This window comes from Vespula vulgaris, chromosome 2, assembly GCF_905475345.1.
Source record: "Vespula vulgaris chromosome 2, iyVesVulg1.1, whole genome shotgun sequence".
NCBI classification, from domain to species: Eukaryota; Metazoa; Arthropoda; class Insecta; order Hymenoptera; family Vespidae; genus Vespula; species Vespula vulgaris.
The window spans coordinates 14,096,971-14,114,182 of NC_066587.1; the positions used below are offsets into that span (position 1 = coordinate 14,096,971).

General features: G+C 26.3%; 4 protein-coding genes across 7 annotated transcripts; 2 read left to right on the plus strand and 2 right to left on the minus strand.

Moving 5' to 3' along the window:
- Window positions 1-894: 894 nt before the first annotated feature.
- On the minus strand, window positions 895-4,510 carry LOC127062030 (very long-chain specific acyl-CoA dehydrogenase, mitochondrial). Its single transcript, XM_050989603.1, has 9 exons — window positions 4,442-4,510; window positions 4,232-4,374; window positions 3,650-3,860; window positions 3,357-3,575; window positions 2,826-3,254; window positions 2,453-2,716; window positions 2,018-2,374; window positions 1,723-1,935; window positions 895-1,652 (listed from the first exon to the last, which is right to left on the minus strand). The coding sequence occupies exons 2-9, from the start codon at window positions 4,294-4,296 to the stop codon at window positions 1,515-1,517; spliced, it is 1,896 nt and encodes a 631-aa protein (XP_050845560.1). The 5' UTR covers window positions 4,297-4,374; window positions 4,442-4,510; the 3' UTR covers window positions 895-1,514.
- A 289-nt stretch (window positions 4,511-4,799) lies between these two features.
- On the plus strand, window positions 4,800-7,042 carry LOC127062019 (mitochondrial nicotinamide adenine dinucleotide transporter SLC25A51). The gene is made up of 3 exons (XM_050989573.1): window positions 4,800-5,139; window positions 5,506-5,782; window positions 5,867-7,042. The coding sequence occupies exons 2-3, from the start codon at window positions 5,636-5,638 to the stop codon at window positions 6,575-6,577; spliced, it is 858 nt and encodes a 285-aa protein (XP_050845530.1). The 5' UTR covers window positions 4,800-5,139; window positions 5,506-5,635; the 3' UTR covers window positions 6,578-7,042.
- A 197-nt stretch (window positions 7,043-7,239) lies between these two features.
- Window positions 7,240-14,571, plus strand: LOC127062017 (gamma-1-syntrophin). Of its 3 annotated transcripts, none has more exons than XM_050989567.1 (10): window positions 7,240-7,752; window positions 8,597-8,701; window positions 8,956-9,154; window positions 9,562-9,687; window positions 9,808-9,969; window positions 10,039-10,223; window positions 10,317-10,475; window positions 10,612-10,836; window positions 10,920-11,123; window positions 11,310-14,571. In XM_050989567.1, exons 1-10 carry the CDS (start codon window positions 7,690-7,692, stop codon window positions 11,415-11,417), a joined length of 1,536 nt encoding a protein of 511 aa, XP_050845524.1. In that variant the 5' UTR covers window positions 7,240-7,689; the 3' UTR covers window positions 11,418-14,571. The 3 variants fall into 3 exon arrangements, with proteins under 3 accessions (XP_050845524.1, XP_050845525.1, XP_050845527.1); XM_050989568.1 differs by having other exon boundaries at window positions 7,241-7,752; window positions 8,959-9,154; XM_050989570.1 differs by lacking the exon at window positions 7,240-7,752 and adding an exon at window positions 7,798-8,517 and having other exon boundaries at window positions 8,959-9,154.
- Window positions 14,572-14,710: 139 nt separating this feature from the next.
- LOC127062018 (aryl-hydrocarbon-interacting protein-like 1) lies at window positions 14,711-17,059 on the minus strand. 2 transcript variants are annotated; one of them, XM_050989572.1, is made up of 7 exons: window positions 16,955-17,059; window positions 16,691-16,725; window positions 16,395-16,574; window positions 16,143-16,311; window positions 15,881-16,067; window positions 15,666-15,808; window positions 14,711-15,593 (listed from the first exon to the last, which is right to left on the minus strand). In XM_050989572.1, exons 3-7 carry the CDS (start codon window positions 16,506-16,508, stop codon window positions 15,391-15,393), a joined length of 816 nt encoding a protein of 271 aa, XP_050845529.1. In that variant the 5' UTR covers window positions 16,509-16,574; window positions 16,691-16,725; window positions 16,955-17,059; the 3' UTR covers window positions 14,711-15,390. The 2 variants fall into 2 exon arrangements, with proteins under 2 accessions (XP_050845529.1, XP_050845528.1); XM_050989571.1 differs by lacking the exon at window positions 16,955-17,059 and having other exon boundaries at window positions 16,691-16,948.
- Window positions 17,060-17,212: the final 153 nt, after the last annotated feature.

Here is a 17,212-nt window from a genome sequence, read left to right on the forward strand (position 1 = left end):
GATGATTACGCAAAAAATGTAAATGAAGTTTATTAACATACTATGTGTTCAAATTAAATTAAAGTTTGAGAGTCAAATTATTTGTTACTATAATCTCACTAAAGTTTGAATTTCATTGAACACTGCCAGTTTAAAGGTGAGATAAAATTTAAAAATTAGAAAGGTACTAAAATCAATATTTTTATCAAATTTAATATATTTCAAAAATTTGATGCACTATATTATATTAAATTATAGTTTAAGCTACTTCATGGAGCTTATTTTTATGCTATTAAATTCATTAAAATTACATTATATAATTACATATTTTGGTAACAGAATGTTTGGCTCTTAAACTTAAACAGCATTTTTTTATACCCATAAATTAAACAACTCTATGTTTTTGCATGTGTTTCACTCTATAAAATTATTAATTCATAAGCATATGTATGTTTACTATAAACATATGGAAAAATATGAAAACTATATAGATATTTTGTGTGCTTCCATTTCATTATAAATATATCTAAGATGATCAGAGAATGTATTTTCATCTTTGCAGAACTTTGTGATATTGTTAAATTATGTATTTATAAATCAGGAAAATAAGACAGTAATTAGTTATTATTCTAAATTATTTTTTACATACATTCATATATTTAAAATAGAAATCTCTTTAAATGGGAGACATTAATAAACAACTACATAACATTAAATCAAGTATTTTAACAATGTCATTTTAGTGGAACAGGATATATATATCATACTTCTCCCATTTAAAAGGTATCTAATAAAAAATTTATTCCAGAAAAAATATCTTAAAAAGTCATGTAAATTGTTTAATAACTTAAACATTTATTTTATTACTCTGTAAAATAGATGAATGAAAAATAAATGGCATCTAACTCCTAAATATACTGTAAACCATAATGTTTTATTTACAATTTTTCTTTTATATAAAAATATCAAGAATACACAAAATATAATTGTCAATGTTATAAATACATCTTATATGTAAAATTACATCTATTGAATTATTTGTGATTTTTTTCCAAACATATAAAAATATATAACATAGATAAATAGGTATTTTTCACACAGATTTTCAATTACTGAAGGCACATTTTTATAATTTACTGTTCAGTTTATAATTTATATAAAATCGATTTTCAGTAAATATTAAAAATGCTATTTTTCAAAGAACACAATTAAAAAAATAGTTTTTGAATTTACATTTTGTCATTAATCAAAATCAAAATCACTTAGTAATTATAAAGACAGTACATTCGTTATTTATAGTAAAATAATATATATATATATATATGTTAGTATATAATATAAAATAGACCTTCCAAAAAAAATCGATTGTTTTTATATTTAGTATACACAAGTTTACACATATAATAATAATTGAATAAATTTATATATTATATATCATATATAAATATAATGATTATAATCTTTTAGCAATGAAAAAACTGATTTATATTTATTATCCTATTGTTCTCAATCAATATAAATATATATTCTTATAGTTAAAATCCTAGAGGATTTAGCTGTACACATCCACCACCATCACATACATTTCTTGAAATCTTACTAAAGTTATCAAAAAGATCTAAATGTTTTTTAGAATTTACTACCTTTAGATTATATGTAGCGCGACTAGATGCCTGTAATACAATAATTATTATTAACGAATATATATAATAAGAAAATATTTAATATCAAGATATATCTTACCTCTTCACACCAAGTCTGAGCCATAAGAAGTTCATGCTGTGCACTTGCAATATTTTTGTTTGCAGCCATAGTTGCTCTACTCATTACTACAACCATTGTATATATATCCACTGCTGCTTGTGCTATTCTATGTAGAATAAATTGCTCATCCACAATTCCTCTTCCATATTTTACAAGGGTTGTTTCTATACAAGCTCCAAAAGATTCTATATTCTAAAATTAATTATAATATTATATTAATGTAGATAGTATATAATGTAAAACAAAATTAATATGAATCAAAACTATAACGAACTTTTGTACATAATGCAGCACTGTCTGCTAAACTAGGATGCACTAAATGTGCGAAATTCGAAGATGAATTCAAACCAATTGCTCTAGTTGCTCTCTTAGCTGCTTCTTCAACGATTAAGCCTAAATTGGCAGTAGGGTTTTTGAATGCATTCTGTAATTCTTTCAAGTGACTTCCAGCATATTGTATACCAGTAAGAGCAATAAATAAACGAAGAATATCATTTGCACCTTCAAATATTCTAAAAATACGTAGATCTCGTAATATACGTTCTAATCCCGTATCTTTCATATACCCCATGCCACCATGAATTTGTATAGCTTCGTCGCATACCCACCAAGCAGATTCTGATGCAAAACACTAGAAAAAAGAATTATATAAAATATAAACGCCGTATATAAACATTCAAGTATATCAGATCATTATGAAGGAAATTACTTTTCCGATTGCAGCTTCTAAGTGATAATCTTGACTACCCTTATCCATGTTACCAGAAATCATGTATGCAAGAGATTCAGTAACATATTGTAACATGGTCATGCGTGCAAGTTTTTCCTGAATTGAACCATAGCCATCTATTGTACGTCCAAACTGTACACGTTGTGTTGCATGTTCTACAGCTCGTTTAATACAGTAACGCATACTACCTGCTAGAGCTGCTACCATACCAAATCTACCATTGTTTAAAATATTCATTGCAATCTAAGATATTAAAAGGAATAAAAATAAGATAATAATAGAACTTTTTGTTCTCTATATAATTATACATAATGTGATTGTTTCTATACTTATTTACATATACATGTTTTACCTTAAATCCTTGTCCTTCTTCACCCAAACGATTTTCTACTGGTATTTTTACATCTTCAAAGAAAAGAGCACTTGTATTACTTGCTTTAATACCCATTTTTTTTTCTGGTGGGCCATTTGTTACACCACCAAACCCTCTTTCAACAATAAAAGCTGTTGGTATATCCTTTGTTTCTCCTGTTTTTGGATCTTTAACTGGTACTTTTGCAAAGACAGTAAAAATATCTGCTATACCACCATTTGAAATCCAAATTTTACTACCATTAAGAATATAATGGGATCCATCATCAGATTTAACTGCACGACACTGTATTGCACTAGCATCTGATCCACAAGATGGTTCTGTCAAACAGAATGCAGCATATTCACGGTTGCAAACTCTTGGAAGATATTCCTTTTTTTGTTCTGGTGTACCAAATAATGTTATACCCTGTATATGAAAAAAATAAGAATATGTTAATAAATACTCTTTATCTAGATAGAAAAAGTATATTTTAAAAATTGATTCACTTTTAAAAAATATATAGAATACCTTAAATCCTATGCTCATATGTGCACCCAAAACAATTGAAAATGCCAAGTCATAGTATCCACAAATTTCAACACATCTAGTATATTGAGTATTATTCAGTCCTAATCCACCATATTCGTTTGGAACTTGAAGACAAAAGCCACCAAGATCCCACATTGTTGAAATAACTTTTTCATCTACTGCTTGTGCTTCATCATTTCTTGCAGGATCATTGACCTCCTATTAATAGAGTTTTACATTTAAATAAGTTATGTTAAAGAAAGAAATTTGAGGAAATACAGTAAGATCATAACTTCAAAAAACTTTTCCATTGGATCAAGAAACATTCTAATTGTTTCTATTTGTTCTGCATTTAATGGTTCTGGGAAAGGAAATACTTGATTTATTTGCAATTGTCCTCGAAAGATGTTGGTAGTAAATGATTGGCTTTCTTTTCCAGTACCAGCTTTTTCTACTTTTTCTATTTTTGCAGTTTTAACAGCAGTTTGAGTAGCTGCATAACATCTGGATGGAACATATACACATTAAATATTATATTAAAAAAAAATGTATATATATGATATTATATATATCTTAATAATTATGAAATGTAAATTATCCAAACATAAAAGTTTTGTAAAGAAAAATTGTAAAAAAAAAAAAAATAATAAATTTAAACTTAAAATATTTATTCGATTTCGATATTATTAATCAAGTGTGACCTTATACTGTTTACAAGAGTTTAAAGTCCATTCTATATATGTTATTTTGCTCTATATGCAGATAATAGATAATATATATTATTTTTACTATATATAATTAATTAAAGAATATTTATTTGTGTTTTTATATTCGTATATATAATATATTTAAGATTACCAAAATTTTAGACTTACTTCATATTCATATTATAAGTTCTACTAAAACTTCCTGATGGAAAATACTTTGCCAAACGAATCATTTTTTAAGATTTTCTTTATCAAATGATAAACACCAAATAACTTCAATAAAATCTTATACAATTTATATTCTTGAATACCTATAAATTAACACAAATAAGAAAACAATAAAATTTAGCAAAAATATATAAAAAAAAAATATCGTACACTTAGTCAATTAACTCTACGTACATTCGTCGTATAAAATGGCCGTAGCTATGCCACTGTTGATATTTATATGATGCTCACACATACATATGAAACACATACATGCATGTATATATACATCATGCTTCATAATCATCAATTACTTGTCAGATGTTTTATTTATTTTTTCAGTGTTAAAATATGTAATCTATTTTAATAATTATAGATATGCATAATATATATATTTTTGAAAATTGCGCAAAAATTATTATAAAAATATCCAGATATTAATAAAGAAATTGATTTTGTCGACATCAACTATCATTACCTACTATCGGTTATAATGGTTGCTGTATTAAAATGTGTTATATGTAACACATATATCGTTGCAATCTTGACTGACAACAGCAAATTTCATCATTATGTTAAAAGGATTTATTAAAAGAAATTAGAATACAGAGGTTAATAGTTTTGCAAATATTAAGGTTTTTATTACAGTGTATTTGATCTTTCATTGGTTTTATTTGAAATTGCAAAAAAGAATTTGATGAGAAGTTAACGTCGAAAAAAGATAATAATCAACGAGAAATGAATTATTCTGTTTCGAAATTAATAATGTAATAACAAAAGACGATGAGAAACAATTAAAATTTTATTCGAAGTTCATAGCACGGATATATTACAATTATGAGCTGAGATTCGTACGTGATTACAAATATGTAAGCTATGCATTTATCTTAAAATTTAAAATCTAAGTTATATAATATATATTAATTTACGAAAAGATTGACACATTGTTGTGTCTACATTTCTTTAATCATAAGATTATTGATAAAAATAAAAATAAATTTTCACTTATATGCTGACTTAATATTTGATATTTCTCTCAAGTTTCTAATATATTTAATGCTGACTAAATAATTGTTTTTCAATTAGCAATTTTATATCTATTTTTATCTTATAATAATTATATTTACTTATTTATAATAATCTTATAATCATAAATAAAAATATTCAAATTATAATTGAAATGATATCCAATATATATCTTTTTTAATTAAATAATTATTGGAATATTATTTTAGGAAAAAGTCACAACTGGAAAAAATTTTTAAACAAAAGATAGTAAAAAAGAAATGTATATAATCTATCCTTCTTGGCAATAAAAAACATTTTAAATACATATTTTATTATAAATACATATATAATATTAATATGAGTAACATAACATCCCCAAAAGTTACATTAAAATCAGTGCTACGACTTAATAATAATGATTTCAAAGAATTCATATGCGGTTGGGGTGCAGCTGTTATTAATGTTTCTATTACCTTTCCTCTTAATAAGATCATATTCAGGCAGGTAGGTATAACAAACATTTTTTTATAAATATTCTTTATTTTATAATTATAGATTTATATAATTAAACTATTACATATTATATAGATTTTAGAAGGTGTTCCAGCAGGTACTGCTTTACAACAATTATCTCAAGAAGGAATAAAATTATTATATCGAGGCATTCTACCACCATTATGTCAAAAAACTCTATCAGTTAGTTTAATGTTTAGTACATATGAAGGATGTAAACAAAGATTGTACATGTTAACAGAAAATGAACTGGTTGCCAAAATATTAGCTGCCAATATGGCTGGTGCTGCAGAAGCTATTCTCACGCCACTTGAAAGAGTACAAACACTATTGCAAGATTGGCGGTATTATGATAAATTTAAAAATACTCCTCACGCATTCAAATATCTACTAACTAATTATGGAGTAGCAGAATGTTATCGTGCTTTGGTCCCTATCATCTACAGAAATGGATGTTCTAATCTTATGTTCTTTACTCTTCGTGATCAATCAAAAGTATTATTAGGCAATCAAGAATCATTGTTAACAAATTTTATTTGTGGAGCTTTAATTGGTGGTTTTACTAGTACGGTATTTTATCCCATGAATGTAATTAAAATACATATGCAATCTAAGATAGGTGAACCGTTTGAAAAATTTACAGCAGTTTCACGTGAAATATATATATCTAGAAATAAAAGTATAAGATGGTTTTATAAAGGTGTGCATTTAAATTATATACGTTCTTTTATTAGTTGGGGTGTAATAAATGCATCTTATGATTTTTTGAAAACTATTATATTTTAAAAAATTCGAAATGTATATAAATAATACTAGCAAAATTTAGTCTATTAATGTCTTAAGTGTTACTATCTTATTAAGTGTGTTAAGCGCACATTTATTCTATTGCAAAATAACAGGAGTGCATAGATAAGACTTATTTTACATACAATTTATTGTGATACACTATTTTTGCGTAATTTCTTTTTGTAGAATAAGTTCCATAAACTTAGCAATTATTAGTAAAAATATTTTGCAAGAATGTTTAATATTTTGTCTTACATAAATTTCATATAATTCATATATTTATTGAAAATATTTGATCCTGTCTTTATTATAAATATTTTTAATTCATTTTTTAATCAAATGTAATCACAGAATGGTACTAAATAAACACAACATGATCATTGGTTGTTGATTGTTAGTTTTTAACTTTTGAATATATAATAATATAAAAAATATGTAATATTTCCAATAAATAGGATCATTAGGCAAAATTTATATAAAGTTATTTCATTATTTCTATCTCATATATTCAAAATAATATATATTCAAAAAATATGTAAAATTCATGTTTCCCGCGAGAGTTGGCTGAACATAAAGCGCTGTTTATGCGCATTGCACTGCGTAAATCGATGCGCCACGGCCGCGGACTTTCGGTGGCTTTTAGCTAGCAGCAGCTAGCAGTAACAGCAGCGATGAAGGAACGTTAATCGCGCGGCTTTTTCCTTTTATCCTTTATCAAAGCTTGATGGTTGACTTCTGCTAAAAATATCGGCGTGTGAAATAGTTACGTGTTCTTGAAATATAACAATAATAAGCGAAGATAAAAGAAACGAAATTAATTGCACTCTGATGCATCGCCTTTTACCTTAATCTGACATCGAAAGTATCGTCGCGTCACTCATGTGCCTCGGAAAAAAAGCTCGACAATGAGACACATATTCGTTTTTACGATCGTGCAATTTACGTTTCTCGTGGTATAATGAACATTCATTAATTAAAAGTAGTGTAAGGAACATGCGATCGTATTTGTCTATATCAACGATCAGCATCGACGTCGTCTTCAAGACACGATTGTCCACTACTCATGGTAACGTAACCGAGTACGTAGGGAAATTGGATAATTGAAACGAATAATGAGAATCAACGCGACGAAAATGAGCACTCCGATCGAGGAGAAGATTGATCAGAAACTCAAGGTATAATTTAGATTTGAAGTTAATCAAGGAAAAGCTAATAAAGGAAAAGAAAGAGAAAGAGAGAGAAAGAGCACGACTTGTGACTTTTTTACATGTATTTAATTCGTGATGTTCGTTCAACTTTCGGGAATCAATAAGTCAAGTAGGAAAGGAGGATATTAGAATAGCTCTTACTCTTTCTCTCTCTCTCTCTCTCTTTCCCTCTCTCTCTCTCTCTCTCTCTCTTTCTCTTTCTTTCTCTCTTTCTCTTACCCTTGTCTCTGTGCTATTTTTTGAATAACGATCGATCATCCGATCGTGCGCTTGCATAGTCGGGATAAACCATCACAAATTTAAATTAGAAAAGGATGTCAAGATAATTTTTTGAATATTCAAAGAAAATGCCGAAAGTAGTTCTCGATAAATGGCGTTTACTACGCTGACGTAAAAGCCAGGGAATATCGGTGATTGGTTTTATCTGAGCGCGTAATCGAAATTTTTGAATAAACTTATATTGAAAGGCGCAGTTCTATTTTGAATTCTTCGTTGGATATACGCATGCTTCTGTGAACATGTAGGAGCTTGCGACGGATAACGGCGCAGTTAATTGATCAATATAGGGAAAACTAATTTTTATGATTCTTTTAAGATATATTTATCCAGCGTTTACTTATTAGTATTGCCGTTTTAATCAAATATAACATGTTTATCATAAAAATAATTATAAATAAAATGTTATATTTTCATACGAATAAAATAAAAATAAACTGATTTATAATAAATCAAGTATTTTTCATATTTTTCATATATATATGTATGTACTATTTTCTATTTCTTTTTAAATTGTATTGTCATATGGTTAAAGGTAAGGAGGGGAATGGTAACTGTTAGCGATGGGAAAAGTAAACCGGTTCCTATGCGTTTGTATCTGTCCATGGAAGTATTAAAACTTCAAAGAGAAGATTTAGAGGTAAAGTGCTTCTTTATTATTTGTATTAATTTCATTGCTGTCTGAATTGAATTAATGTTATTAATTGAGACAATTGAGATATATTATTTTGTGGAAAGTACTTTCTCTAGAAGAATTACAATTATACTATTTCTGATCATATACTTGTTTTTTAATCTTTCTCAGTGCATTTAATAATTTTAATTATATTTTTTAGTACTACAAAATATTTTACTTTATAAAAAGAATTGGTAAATGACAACACTTAATATCAGCAGGTAGCAAATCATAATAAGCCACCATTAGATGCTAAGGAACGCATGGTCCAAATTACTAGACAAAAAGTTGGAGGGTTGGGATTAAGTATAAAAGGAGGTGCAGAACATAAACTTCCAGTACTCATATCTAGAATTTATAAAGGTCAAGCTGCTGATCAGTGTGGCCAATTATTTGTAGGTGATGCTATTATTAAAGGTAAATGTTTATTAAATTATTCTTATTTACTTTAAATCTTTACATTGTATATTCCATGACCTATTTATATGAAGATGTGAAGAAATAAAGCTTGTAATATCACTTTATTCAAGCAGATAAATGGAAGCATGACAGTTTCTCCAATAGTTTCACATTCATTCTCCTTTAACATATTGTCTACTCATATCATACTTATCACATGTATTTACTACAAGTATATTTATAATGGGTAGTCAACATGTTAACAGCTACATATCTATGTTAATCATTTTGAATAAATTAAAATATAGAAATTATTGATTCTTGAATATCACTTGCTTAGAAATATTATTTATTTTGTTTTACTTTATATTTATTATGTTCATTAAAATAATCAATAAATCTATTTTTTTATTGTATTTATACAGTGAATGGAGAATATATTACAGCTTGTAATCATGATGATGCTGTTAATATCTTAAGGAATGCCGGTGACATAGTTGTTTTAACTGTCAAACATTATCGTGCTGCAAAGCCATTTCTGCAAAAAAATGGTAATTGAATCATATTTAAAAAGCAAAATGAGAATGCATTTTTAACTACATATTTCATACTGATAAGTATATAATTACTTTTTTTTTCTTTTTTTTTTCTTCTTTTTTTATTATTATTAGAAAAAGAAGAAAAACTAGATAATGTTGCAAATGGAAGTGCAGATGATGGTTGGGTATCGCCAAATAGACAAGCTGGTAGTCCTAGATGTGGTCATAGTAGACAAAGTTCAAATGCATCATCTGCTTCGATGCAGTACAAAAGATGGGTGGATGTTATTACAGGTTAATAGATTATTTTTCAAATTCTTCATAATTTTTTATATAATAATAAATAATAAATATTTTTTACAGTCCCATTAATGATGGCATATGTAACAAGATATATCTTTGGCACTGATAAATTACGTAGAAATGCATTTGAAGTTAGAGGCCTTAATGGTGCACGTACTGGTGTGATACATTGTGACGACAGTGCTATTTTGAGTCAATGGTTAAAATATATAACTGATAATATTACAGGTTTAACTCATTTACAGGTAATTTAAATACATATTTTTAAATTATTTAATAACCCAAAATAGATACGTATGTATGCATAAAAAATTTTAAATATTTCTGATAAATTGTAGATGAAGTTGTACAATCGAAATTTTGGACCAGGTGAACGTATAGAATACATGGGTTGGGTAAATGAAGCAGTAAGCAATAGTAATCAACCATGGCAGAGTTATAGGCCAAGGTTTCTAGCTCTGAAAGGGCCTGATTTATTATTATTTGAAACACCACCTGTAAGTATACTCGATCTTATTGTTTTTATTATACGAAGTTGATATGCGTGATGCGCGTGCGCGTTTATATTATATGTTTTTATTATACTATTGTTCATAACATTACTTCTTTTTTCTTTTTTTTTTCTTTTTGTAGTGTAATATAGGTGATTGGTCACGATGTGCATTAACGTTTAAAGTATATCAGACTATGTTTCGTGTAATGAGAGAGTCTGAAAATGTAGATGAAAGACAACACTGCTTCTTGGCACAAAGTCCGGGTAAACCACCAAGATATTTGAGTGTTGAAACTCGACAAGAATTATTAAGAGTCGAAGCTGCGTGGCATACTGCTGTATGTTCAGCTGTTACACATTTAAAAGTCAGTAATAATCGAGTAATTACTTGCTTAAATATATAAGATAATATAGTTTTATTATCACTGTAAGAGTTTCCAAATTTCAGAGTAAAACTTTTCCTGTCACATTTAATAGCAGAAGTGCAGGTTTAACATTAGAATGGACTCAGGGATTCACTCTTTCTTATGAAGGAATTGGAGAAATCGTTTGGCGTTACAAATTTTCTCAATTGAGAGGATCTAGTGATGATGGCAAAAGCAGACTTAAATTACACTTTCAAGAACCTGATAGTATTGCAATAGAGACAAAGGTATCCTGTTAAATTTTACTTATAGTCAGCAAACGTATAATATTTTTCCACATAATTATGTAAAATATTTAAATTAAAAAATTACGAATTTATTACATAGTAGATTTTATACAAAGAATTTATTATACAATATAAAGCATTCCAAAACTTGCTAAAGTGAAGAATGTGCATTTTTATATTTCACAGGAATTGGAGTGCTCTCAGCTACAGAATTTATTATTCTGTATGCATGCATTTCTTACTGCAAAAGTTGCTGCAGTCGATCCCACATTTTTAACATCGACAACTCCATAAAAGATATTTCGACGTTACTAGTGATAATTTACAAAGAGAATTACATTTCTCTTTTGTTATTGTTATGCGAATAAATGAAGTGATTCACAGTCAATCAATCAGAGAGATATGTCAAATACTAGTCAGTATTTCCAAAAATATTTCTATTTATAAAATTACGAAACATTGTTATAACTTTTTCAATTATATTTGTTGATTTATAATGAAAATTTTGAATAACTTTTGAAATGAATTTTATAATGTGCAATTTTTTTATTGTTTTTCACTTTTTGATCAATTTTTTATCACTTCTGTGAGATACATTGAAAACTTTAATTATAATATTGATTCTAAGTTCATGTAAAATATTAATTGCTATACATTTTAACAAGTTGACCAGATTAATAAATGTTTAAAAATAAAGTATTAAATGTATGCAAGTGATCATTACACTACTGCTTTTAAATATACGAGCGAATTATGATGTTAAATCTTGTTTTGCTTCAAAATTTTTTAACAAATTTATTATATTGATTTTTGCCTTTATAAAAACACGTATCATGATATTCTATAAATGTATAATAAATTCAATTTTACAGTATAACAAATATAGCCGTTCATGATTTTTAAGTTACAGCAATAAATGACAAATATGTGGTGACATATTTCTCTAGCCAAATGTTACAATGTTTTTTAATTAAATATGTACCATGTGTATTCGGTGCCTTAAAAACCATGAACAAAGAATAACTACATTCAAGGACGCATTGAAACCACATAGTTCCTTAGTACACGAAATTTTACATACATATATATGTAAAATGCCAAGTAACTATGTTGCATTTAATAATTATAAAATATTTAAATTTTGTTTTAAGTTTTAAAGATGATTTGATGCTTCATTCTGTTTAAATCAGTATTGCTCGATAAATAAACGTAATATAGTAAAGAAATAAATACATGCCAATAGCAATAAGCACTAATATATCATTCGACCATGGTAGCTATATAAACAATTATTTACTGATGTAATATTGACAAAGAAAAGCGGGTAGTACATAAAAGAGTGAATCTATTGATACTGTATTCTGAAGTGTTGATATATAATAATAATTATTATTATATTTACAAGAATCAAGGCTAGAGAATAAAAAGTATTCATTTTTTGTAGAAAATAAAAAATTCTTATATTACGATTTGTTATTCTTTAGAATAAATTTTAGTTTAATAATCCAAATTGTTTATAAATTAAAATATTCTTTTATGCATATAGTTTATGCTATCCATCTTTTCTCTCACTATTATATTCTATTTTATATAGATATATATATATATAAAATACGTATCTCTATACAGTATCTTTTGTTGAAGATGTCCATTTAAAGCAATAAATGCTGATTGATAAATGTTTATAAATATTTTACAGTCGAAGCGAAAAAATAAATAAAAGAAATAACAGTATTTACATTGTAAATCAGTCATACATTATTTAGAAGAAATGTGAACAAATATCATTGTGAAAAAATAGAGTAAATATTATACTCACTTTCTCAAATAATGGTGTAACATTTAGTTATGCACCTCATTGTTAGTTACATTTAAAGTTTCATAATTATAAGAATTTTATAATGTAAGTAGTAATGCACAGTGAAATACAGTGAAATAGTTCTTACTATTAAGAAGATTATTATGAATTTAATTTTTATTACCGATTTTAAGAGTCTCCAGTTACTCGTAGAAAGTGCCTACAAAGTAACATAGAAAATATAACAAATCAGCTTTTATTTCTTTTTATTGTAAAATAAATGCCAATTGTACTTTTCTAGTCTGAAACATCAGTGTGTTACCATGGTCAAAGTCTCAATTGATCCTTATGGGAAAGTATTGTATCATAAACACTGCTTTATGTACCAGTTGCCATTTTACAAAATCTGTAATGTAAAGCAGTGTATGTTTAAGATCTTTTGAACTTTATTCACAATTAGCATGTGTCAAGAGTAAATGAGTTTGTGTACATGATAGCAATGAATGATTATATATAAATTAAAATATCTGTTGCTGAATTTAATTACAGAAGCGTTGTCTAATTCAAATATATGATGCAGTACTAGTAAATAATTCAGAAGAGTAATCTGTCAATCTATGTCACGTTTTTAAGAAAGATAACAAATAGAAGTATTAAAAATAAACACTAAAACCAAAATATTATAAATAAGCTTATTCCTTAGCTTGTTCTCTACACTTAGAAATACAGTTTCCATATCTTACACATTTTTAAAGGATAACATTTGTTATGAGCCATTTTGTTATATACAATTTTTTTGATGTCTGTTAAATAAAAAATAATGTATTTATATTACACATAACGCTTTCTGTAGTTAAATTTAGATTCTCATCAAGAACTGCACAATTCTAGTATATAGAAGATTTAGTTAAAACAAAACGAAAATGAAGAAGCTTAATGTCATTAAGATTATGATTCAATTAATTGTCCATCTTAGATAATTTCATTGTCAACGAAATGTATAGTCATTGAAGAATCACTTTTGCATAAGGATTAGAATTTTAGAATATTACTTGACATAAGTACATGAATAGGGATATTTATTATAGCATTTTTACTAAAAAAAAGTGTACATCAAAACATTATCTTGTTACATGTTTTTACTTATATTTATATTTATATTTTATTTATACTATTTGTCTTATGCTATAATTAATAATAATTGATTTATTTATATTTGCTTTCTCTACATCTAAAATAAATAAATTATTAATTATTTAGCAAAACTTTGCGATAGTAGATTCTTCAATGAAACAAAGTCTACAAGAATTTTTTGCATTTTAGCTTATTAGATGAAATGCAATGACATAGTTGTACAAATAATATTATTTGTTCGAAATTGTATTAAATATTTTATTTCTTTTCAAAAATATTATTATTATTCTGATGTCCTGTCTCTGTATTCATGAAATAATTATATTGTATGAAATTTATTAGTACAATCTTTTCTCTTTTTATTTTCGATAATTGTACATTTGTGCAGGACTGAAGAAATCAACTCAAGAAGCTTGCAAACTTAAGAATCTTATATTTCAACATATAGTTTATCTGTTATAATGTTTATCCCCCATTGACAATATGTTTCGAAATATATTATTGTTAGAAGTTAAAGATGATGTTTTAATTAATATAACTTCCTTCAATTTTATATCCTTTGACTTATAAATTTGATCTAATTTATCTAAAATTTAATAGATCTAACAGTTTGTTAACTGTACCATGATATTTTACACTGATAATATTTAACAAGAATTGATAATAATTTAGAACTATTTAAAATACTTAATTGTTAATTGTTATTTCAAGATTTCATCATTAATCGACGATTTTTATTTATTAACAATATAGAAATTTTATTTTCTATTATAGATTCTATATTAAAATTTTTTTTTAAATTAAAAAAATAATGTTATTGCGCTATAACATTTCTTTTTGCACTTAGTAATCACTTGAACGAACTATGAAAAAATATCAAATCATATTTATCATGCAAAGTACAATATTTCTGATAAATATAGTATTTTAAAGAAGACTGATAATACGTGCCTCTGGGTAAGCATTGTACGATTCGAACATTGAAATATTTCGTAATGATTCCAAGCGAACGATTACTAAAGTTAGCTGGGAAAAAATAAATCAGACACGAACATTTTGTAACGGTAATACTTTGCCTAATTTTAATAAATTTAGCTATATAACTTTCTAATTCCTGAAATGGAGATTAACTCAACTTTACGTAAGATCTCCATAACCTGTCTTCAAATCTCATTTTCCTATGTAATTTTCCTATGTAATTTTTGCGAATACAACAATATGTATAGCAAATACTTTTATAATAAAAAACATAATTTACTGTAACAAACAAAATAGTAGTGCGTTCTCTTATAAAAAGATATATATATAAATAAAAATCATTTAATATGTATTTAATTATTTAAACATTTGTACGAGTTTTTTTTGTTGTATTCTATCCTTTTCTTTTATGGTTGTTGAAAATGCTTGTAATTCTTTATCAATCATATTCTGCAAGGAAGGATCTAATTCTGCAACTTTTTTCAAATCTTTGGTAGCTTTTTCTTCATCCCATGTACCAATATAAGCTTTTCCCCTTCTGTATAAAGCTTTTGCATTATCTAACAAGAATTAATAAATTTTAAGCTGGATAATTTCTTCTTTTAATATCTGTATAAACAAATAATACAAACCTGGTTCAATTTTTAAAACTGTTGTACAATGTTCTACAACTGAATAATATTCTTTTTTTATTAATTTACATTGAGCATAATTTAATAATAATGGAACTTTCATTTTATTTAAAGTTAACCACTCATCATCATTTGGTTTTTCCCTGAAAATTTAGACAAGTTTAAAGTATTTAGATTTATACTAATAATTATTATCAAAATACTTAAATACTAACGCAAGCATAAGCTGTTCTAAAATTCCAATAGCTTTGGCATACATTTCAGCAGCTCTATCATAATCTTTTTTTCTGAAAAAAACATTTCCTTTCTCCTTTAAATCTGGTACACTTTTAAGTTTTTCATCCTCTGTCATCTGCCATGTTTCCTTTTCATATTCATTTGGTAATATTATTTGTATAAGCTCTATAATATTGTATATATTTCTTATATAAAAATCACAAAAAAAATATAATTTTAAGAAAAAATAAAATTGTATACCTATTGTAAATTCTAAATCTTGGGGATATTTAATAAGTTCATTTAAATCTTCATACCCAATTCCTTCATTTTGTAAAGTAACTCCACAACAATGATGACTACGCTTTTCAGATTGTGGTTTACCTACTTCTCTCAATGTTTTAGATACAAAAGGGTATGCAGTAACTAGCTGAAACAATTAGTAAAATAAAAAATGTACAGTAATAGTTATTTAATTATTTTGTATGATAGATCTATATACAACATACATACACTTTTATCTATTTTAAAACAAGCTACTTCATTTAATGCCATTTTTTGTACAATTATTTCCCATACTTCAAGCTTAAACTTTTTTCCTAAAATTAATTCCATTGGAGATCCCATAGTTTTACTGTCATCTATCACTGTTTTATTAGTATCACATTTTGTTGTTTTAAAATGAAATACAACCTAAATAATATTTTATATATTTTTATTTGATAAACCACATAAATTCTAAACACTAATAATGAAACGTTGTCAAAATTACAGTAAAAATATATAAATGGTAAAAATTATAAACCTACCTTTGTTCCTGGAACAAAGGTAATATGCTTTGTACCTACATGAATAACAGTTTTTATTATACGTTCTGGATTCTCCATTGCTATATATTTATAGTATATAAATATTCTAAGAGGATTGAATAAGTTATATATATGATATACAATAACTAGATACTTATAATAGATATTTCATTAAATAACTTTAATTATTTAAAATTAATCATTTTTTATCGTTTTTTTCTGTGTCAATATTATTTTCCCACAGTATATGTCAATACTATTTACCCAATGCCACTTAAAACGTGTGTGACTGCAGCGACGAGTGCGGGAAAAAATAAACTAAAAGCGCATTAGGAGAACCTTATCTTCTCTCAATTCATCGTGTTGATATGTATGCTTGCGTAGACAGGCTATACTCCTTATGTTGTCGACGCGCGTAAATTGAAGAATTGAGTAGACAGTAAAATATCAGATGTATGATCATCAAATTTTATATAACAGTTGGTATAAAGTCGATACGTATTCCGTAAAACAAATAAAATG

Bases quoted from the DNA above. Each gene is read 5' to 3' on its own strand.
- LOC127062017 (XM_050989567.1), top strand. From the start codon at position 7,690: ATGAGAATCAACGCGACGAAAATGAGCACTCCGATCGAGGAGAAGATT. The intron at 9,970-10,038 runs GTTAATAGATTA...TATTTTTTACAG, and splicing joins ATGGGTGGATGTTATTACAG to TCCCATTAATGATGGCATAT. The intron at 10,224-10,316 runs GTAATTTAAATA...GATAAATTGTAG, and splicing joins CAGGTTTAACTCATTTACAG to ATGAAGTTGTACAATCGAAA.
- LOC127062030 (XM_050989603.1), bottom strand. From the start codon at position 4,296: ATGATTCGTTTGGCAAAGTATTTTCCATCAGGAAGTTTTAGTAGAACT. The intron at 2,375-2,452 runs GTAATTTCCTTC...TCTTTTTTCTAG, and splicing joins TAGAAGCTGCAATCGGAAAA to TGTTTTGCATCAGAATCTGC. The intron at 1,936-2,017 runs GTTCGTTATAGT...AATTAATTTTAG, and splicing joins GTGCTGCATTATGTACAAAA to AATATAGAATCTTTTGGAGC.
- LOC127062019 (XM_050989573.1), top strand. From the start codon at position 5,636: ATGAGTAACATAACATCCCCAAAAGTTACATTAAAATCAGTGCTACGA. The intron at 5,783-5,866 runs GTAGGTATAACA...CATATTATATAG, and splicing joins ATAAGATCATATTCAGGCAG to ATTTTAGAAGGTGTTCCAGC.
- LOC127062018 (XM_050989571.1), bottom strand. From the start codon at position 16,768: ATGGAGAATCCAGAACGTATAATAAAAACTGTTATTCATGTAGGTACA. The intron at 15,809-15,880 runs GTTAGTATTTAA...CTAAATTTTCAG, and splicing joins TTAGAACAGCTTATGCTTGC to GGAAAAACCAAATGATGATG. The intron at 15,594-15,665 runs GTTTGTATTATT...AATTCTTGTTAG, and splicing joins AGTTTTAAAAATTGAACCAG to ATAATGCAAAAGCTTTATAC.